The 7,130-nt window shown below is 40.3% G+C and overlaps 1 protein-coding gene across 1 annotated transcript; it reads left to right on the top strand.

The window, feature by feature from the left end:
* Positions 1–5,927: 5,927 nt before the first annotated feature.
* LOC120104418 (uncharacterized) lies at positions 5,928–6,902 on the top strand. Its single transcript, XM_039115528.3, has one exon. It carries the CDS (start codon positions 6,140–6,142, stop codon positions 6,716–6,718), a length of 579 nt encoding a protein of 192 aa, XP_038971456.3. The 5' UTR covers positions 5,928–6,139; the 3' UTR covers positions 6,719–6,902.
* Positions 6,903–7,130: the final 228 nt, after the last annotated feature.

Below are 7,130 nucleotides of genomic sequence, written 5' to 3'. Positions count from 1 at the left end.
CTACACTCAGATATTATGTCACTATGAAATAAGATATAACGATGTGCCTGTGCAAACAATTTTTGATCAAGAACAATACTTTCAACTTTTTTCAAAACTCTTCCACCATATGAGAACTTGTAAACATTTGCATTCTCTATGATATCATAATTCTTTTGAGGTCGATTGAAAACTGTTTCAACACCTTCAAAATATCTCGAACAAAATGTCAAACACTCCTCAATAATATATCCTTCGGCAATCGAACTCTCGGGATAGGCTCGATTGTGTACATAATCTTTTAAGTGTACAAGAAACCTTCAACAATAAATTTTTAATATCAATATCAACATCAAACTGATTATTAAATATGGACTCTAGAGTTTAAAAAAATCACCTCTTAATAGGATACATCCATCGGTAGTAAACCGGTCCAGCAAGTTTAGCTTCCGCCGCTAAGTGAATGAGTAGATGAACCATAATAGTGAAAAATTCAGAAGGAAAGATCTTTTTCATATGGCATAGTGTAAGTGCAACATTAGACTCTAATTGATCAAGCTTCTTAGGATCAAGAACTTTGGAACATAATGCCTTACAGAATGATGACAACTGAGAAATAATTGTAAGAACTTGTTTCAGCGTTGACGATCTTAAAGCCAATAGAAAGATATCTTGCATCAAAGTGTGACAATCGTGACTTTTAAGATTTGAAAATTTTCACTTTTTGAGATTTACGCATCATGAAATATTCGATGCATACCCATCAGAAACCTTTATATTTTTCAGAACCGTTAGAAAAAGATCTTTCTCTTGAGTAGATATTGTATAACAAGTATGATGTATATAAAATTTATCATTGACAAGCTCTTTTGGATGAAGCTCTTGTCTTATACCTATATCTTTCAAATCAAAATGCGCTTTCAAGCTATCTTTGGTCTTTTCATCAAAATTTAACAATATTTCAATCAAGTTATCACAAACATTTTTCTCTATATGCATCACATCAAAGTTATGTCGAAGAAGATTATACTCCCAATAAGGTAAATCATATAAAATGCTCCTTTTTTTCTAAAGTTGTTTCTATGTAGATGCTGCAATTGAGTCATCATCATTTTTCTGACCATATACATTGTTTTCATTCCTAAAAAAGTTGTCAGCATCCTCAGCAACCTCTGCCACTAATCCTTTATTCATTGTGCTGCAAACATGCTTCCTTCCCCTCTTCTTTGAATATTTAGAGACTTTATCCGGCATATAATTGGCGACATACATTTGTCTAAAGACTTCAGTTCCAGTTGGTCGAATAGGGGCAGATCGCAACTCTGTGGTACCATCAAATAAGTCATTCTAAAATCGAAATGGATAGTTTGCTTCTAACCATCAACGATGGCCTATATAACAAAACTTTCCTCTATGTTTTAACCAATACGAATGGGTTGAATCTCCACAAGAAGGACATGCAATAATCCCCTTAGTGCTCCAACCAGATAAATTAGCACATGCAGAAAAATCATTGATTATCCAAATAAGAGCAGCACGTACTTTGAATCTTTGGCTAGCGAAAGCATCAAATGCATCAATACCCTCCCATAATTGTTTCAATTCCTTTATTAAAGGCTACAGAAAAATATCAATATCATTATCTGAACCCTTGTTATCTAGAATAATCATTGACAGAATTAGTGAATATTGTTTCATACACATCCATGGTGACAAATTATATAGAATCAAAATAATCGACTAAGTCCTGTATGTAGAACTCATCGTTCGAAATAGATTAAACCCATCAGTAGCTAAACCTAGCCTAACACTGCGAACATCAGAAGTAAATTCGGGATGCCCATCATCAAATGCTTTCCATGCGAGACTATCTGCTAGGTGTCTTAATATTTCATCCTTTGTATAGCCATCGTCATGCCATCTCATCGAGGAAGCCGTCTTCAGTGATGCAAACATCCTTTTCAATCTAGGTATAAGAGAAAAAAACCTCAAAATTTTAGCCGATTTTTTCTTAGTCGGTACAGCATCCACTTTAGTCAACGAATCATTCTCGTCTTCTTTATGTTTTTTCATCGTAAAGTTTCACATATTCGGCACGACTCTTAGTTGATATTTTTACCGCAATATACATAAACTACAGTTATTCGGACAACTGTTTAACTTCTCGTATCCAAGATCCAACTCTTTTACTAGTTTTTTGGCTTCATATGAAAATGATGGCAAAGTAACACCTTCCGAAAATGCATTCATTAATAATTGAAGAAGTATAGTAAAAGACTTACTAGACCACCCATTCAAATATTTCAAATGTAATAAATGCAAAAAAAAATCTTCATAAAATTCTTACAACCCGGATATAGTTCTTGATCACAATCTTTCACCAAGTTATCATATCGAGCTATATCATCAGAATGTATAGGTTCCTCAATATGCATGGACTGATCAATAACTGTACGTTCATCACCTATTACCGCTGCTTCTTGTCCTCCACTGAAATCTGTTAAATTTCTAATACTATGTCCAAGAGCATCTCTGAGTAAGCCCCTTATATCATCTTCTCCTACAGAATTTTGTTCCGTGTTACTGGATCCAAAATTGAAAGTATGTTCTAGATAGAAGGGTTGGTTATATGGAGACGACAATATGGACTCTCCATGAAGTACCCATTCAGTATAACCCTTTAGAAAATCATTCCACACCAAATGTTCTTCAACAATTTTTGGATCAAAAGCAGATCCATTTACACATTTTTGATATGAACATAAAATCTTTCTGTTCATATTAAATTTTTCAAAATCAAACTTAATGAAATTCTAAACTCCATCCAAATATTCGGCACTGAATCTCAACTTATTTATTCAACTTTTATCCATTCTATTAGAATACCTATTGAACTGCAATTTATATAAAAAAGATAAACAAAATTAGGTCTCTAATCCTTTTGTTTCTCTAACAACAAAAGAAGACATGAAAGAAGGTTCAGTATTGTGGGCAACATCAAATTAAAGGCTGGCTTGTCCCTCTTCGTCCTTATCTCCTCCCTTAAGCTAAATAAATTTACCCTCTATTATTAGCAACACTAATGATAGGCCAAATGTCATGAACATTTGCCATGGAGACATCTTCAGCTGCAAGATGGAGGGTGCAAAAGTTCAGCAAGCCTCCTACTACTACTTGAAAGGGAAATAATCAGAGCTTGCAGTGATATCTTTCTCTAAAAATTGGAGAAGGTACAAGTTCAGTACCTCCTGTTGGTCTTGGATGTATGCTATATGTGGACCGTAATTGGTTGGAAAGGAATGAGAGTCTATCTTCTGGGGTACTTTGATCTTCCCTCGAAGTGGATTTCTCGGCTCAAGGTTGATAGATGGACCTATATCTGTCTTAGTAATACTGACCTTCTTTGTTTCTTCCCTCTCCCTCATTCTCACCCTCTATTTCTTCTTTTATAAAACTCCTTTATTCTGAATATATCAGTTAAGATTATTAATATTAGTTTTATTATCTCAAATGAGTTTTTGGTTGTAAAAATTAAATCATGGTTGAAGAAGATAGTCTTTGTTTTATTATATCAGCTGGTACTTCAATATCTTAGCCGTTAAATAACAGCCAATTAAGCTTTCAGTTCATCACTGAGACGGCCAATATATTAGGCTTTCGAATCACTCTCTTTGCCCACCTTCTTCAAAATTATTTTTCTAATTAAACAGATATATTTCAAACTAAGAGATTTCCATTTCTCTTTCTCTTCCAAAGGGCTCCAACAATTGCAAAATCTTAACTGAATTGCTTGTGGGATCAAGCATTAATGTTCTGGAATGCAATTCATTGACAAATATCTTTGTTTGATTATTCGAATATTCATATCATGACATCAAGATAATTTAATGATTGCATCTCAGCTTTAGGAGTTGATCAGATAATTTAATGATAGCATAGCTCTATTCTAATTCTTGTATACCAAAAAAAATTAAATTGATAATTTAAAACCTAGAGTGTCTGACTAAGCACAGAAGAATAAAGGAAAGATAGTGCATTAGCTCGGGCCGGTCAGTTGACGCCGGCCTCCAGAGAGGAGGGCGGTCGCGAAGTTTGATCGAGGCTTGAGGGCTGCTCGGTTGGCGTCGGAGAAGAGGGAGGAGGAGGAGATCCTCGGGCGGAGGGAAAGCTAGAGAACAAATTAAAGAAGGAAAAAACACTCACGAATACACGAACAAGAGGAGGAGGAGAACAAGCGAGAAGGGAGAGGAGGGAGGAGGAGAAAAATACCGTGAGCGGAGGGGGTTGGGGTCGGTCGGTCAACGCCGGAGAGGAGGGAAGAGGAGAGGAGATTGGGCTCAGACGGTCGACACCAGAGAACAGGAAGATGGGGGCTAGGGCAGCACCGGAGAGGAGGAAAACGAGAGCTAGGGCAGCGATGGAGAGGAGAAAAAAGGGAGTAGCTAGGGCAGAATGAGGCCTCGAGGTCGAGCGCCGGGTTTGGAGGGGTCTTCACCTTCAATGATGTTTGTAAGCGTGTCTTAGCTCAGAAGACAACAATAATGCTTAAAAGCGTCATCCCAGGTCCACTCCCCATGCTTCGCAGCGTCGTCTTCGCTTGAGGCCTACGATGATGCTTTTAAGCGTCGTCTGCTCTTAATTTTAAGTTGCCGACGCTTATTAGAAGCGTCCACAAAATTTGGTGCGGGAGCCAAATTTACCTACGCATCTCTCTAGCGTCGGCATTCAAGAGTCGGCTTTGGTTCTTTTTTTGTAGTATGCATAAGCGATTGAGCAGAAAATAGTAAAGTGTTGACGGTTCATTTACGACTCATACAAAAAGACTTGGGTATATAAGAGTTACCATCTTCCAATAATGTAATGATATTACAAACTTCTTTTGCAAACATATCTACAATATGGAGAAAAGGCATTGTAGTAAGACGCAAGGCAATGCTTGTGCTTGCTAATTTACCATACCTTTCAAAAACATGGAAGACTATTTGGCTGGCTGATTTTTCATTGATCGCCTGCCAAAACTCTGACCCGGACGGATGCTGCTTGTTTGCTTATTATGATCCTAGTTCCGAAGGCCGTCCCCAGAGTTGATGGAAAAAAAAAAAACTAAAATTTCTAGTTTTTCAGAACCAACGTGGAAACTAAGCCTCAAAAAAACTTGTGAGGGGCGTCCTGTTTTTGGCTAACACTTGGCCAGACCTGGTAAGTGACATCCAGTTCAAAGATTTTCAGTGATTCATCTCACCGTTCTATAGCTAATATCCGCAAGCCGTTCTGCGGCAGTCTGGTTACTCCAATCCACCTTGTTTTCCACTAGAGCGGACGACCTCCAACCCACCAATTCATCGAAAAGTTGAAACAAAACCACCCGGCGCTTGACCTATTAAGCAAAGGTGGTCACTCAAGTTTGTCAATAATTGAGGCATGTAAGTCCGCACACGGGGCCTGCCCACTGGAAACCATGGCCACCTTGTTCTGGCAACTGCTTGGAGTAAACTCACCGGTCAATCATATACCAAAGAAAAACTATGGAAAAATCTAAATAACGCTGGTCAAATAATAACGTTCTATTCCTCCCGTTTCTCGTTCCAAACGATAAGCCTTATCCTCGCTGCGTAAATAAAGCAATTATATGAGCTGGGACACTTGCATGTCTTCAGAGTCGTGCATCCAACGCCACAAATACCAAGGTCTTCTTCCCCTCTGGCTTACAACTCATTCTGCCCCCTCTCCCAACCCTGTTTTGGACTCACTTTGGCTGTCACCTAACGCCCAGACCCAAGTCAGCGGATTTTACTGACGGACGTCCCACCAAATGCATGTAGACTATGTAGTTCGGCAGTGGAGTCGCCGGTAACAAAACTTTGGTTAATATTGTCAGCAATGCAGGCACGTCGGCCTGCCGAGTAGAAAACCGGAGAATACCAGCACCTTGGTTTAGAAAAAACTCGGAGAAAATCCGCGATCTAATCACCTACCAAGCCAGAAGCTAGCGAAGGATAGCGCTAGTCAATTACTACACCCTACTCGTTTCGCATATGGAACCCCGTAAGGTTTGGATGCCTTGGAGTCGTTCATGCATGCAGCTCTATAAATACCCATGCGCCGTCCTCCCCTCTAGCCCACATCTCATTCCTCACTTCCCGATCTCATCCTAACAACCATGGCTAAGACTAAGTTTGTTGCTCTTTCCTTCATAGTTTTGCTGAGCATCGGCCTCTCCGAGGCAGGCCGAGCCTTGACATCTTCAGGTGGAGGTGGTGGTGGAGAAGGCGGCGGGGGAGGTGGTGGCTCTGGAAACGGCTCCGGTTCAGGCTATGGTTCCGGCTCCGGGTATGGTGAAGGAGGTGGATCCGGGGCTCATGGTGGTGGGTACGGAAGAGGTGGAGGCGGCGGTGGCGGAGGCGGTGAAGGGGGAGGTAGCGGAGCTGGCTATGGGTCCGGAAGCGGGTACGGGTCTGGCTCTGGATATGGCGCCGGTGGTGCGCACGGTGGAGGTTATGGAAGCGGTGGAGGTGGTGGAGGTGGCGGCGGCTCCGGCGGAGGGAATGGAAGTGGAAGTGGATCGGGCTATGGATCCGGCAGTGGCTCAGGGTACGGCCAGGGCGGTGGTGCCCATGGAGGGGGCTATGGAAGCGGCGGCGGCGGCGGCGGTGGCGGTGGCTCGGGCTCTGGTTCTGGGTCCGGCTATGGTTCTGGCTATGGGTCTGGATATGGGAGTGGTGGTGGTGGACACCCTTAATTAACTCCTAGATCTGCAACCGTCCGCTTGAAGCCCCTCCTCGCCGTAGTTCGCGTATCGCGTCACTCAATCGATCCTAATTCTTATCGGCTTGTTTATTTTGCTTATCGGTATTGTTGTAATAAAAAATGGAAGGGCTTCTGTCTCATAATTAAAATAATAATGGTTATCAATAGTTAGCTCCTGTGCCTTTTTTTTTTTTTTAATTTAGCGGATGCATTAAATTAAACTATATATGAATCGATATATACGTGATAATCAAAAAAATAAAATAGTTAAAAAATAAAAAAAAGGTTGCATAAGAAAACTAATAATGTTGGTTAGCTATATAAGATACTATCTAGTTAGCAGCTCTATTAGCTTCTCAATCAATATGTGAAATGTCAATAGCAAACAATAAGCACATCATGCT

This window comes from Phoenix dactylifera, chromosome 3, assembly GCF_051530095.1.
Source record: "Phoenix dactylifera cultivar Ajwa chromosome 3, Ajwa_hap1_PhDact_Kaust_v1.1, whole genome shotgun sequence".
Lineage (NCBI taxonomy): Eukaryota > Viridiplantae > Streptophyta > Magnoliopsida > Arecales > Arecaceae > Phoenix > Phoenix dactylifera.
Note: the sequence above shows the minus strand (reverse complement) of the source record. Positions and strands in the feature narration are given on the sequence as shown.

Excerpts from the sequence above, each read along its gene's own strand:
- LOC120104418 (XM_039115528.3), top strand. The coding sequence starts at position 6,140 with ATGGCTAAGACTAAGTTTGTTGCTCTTTCCTTCATAGTTTTGCTGAGC.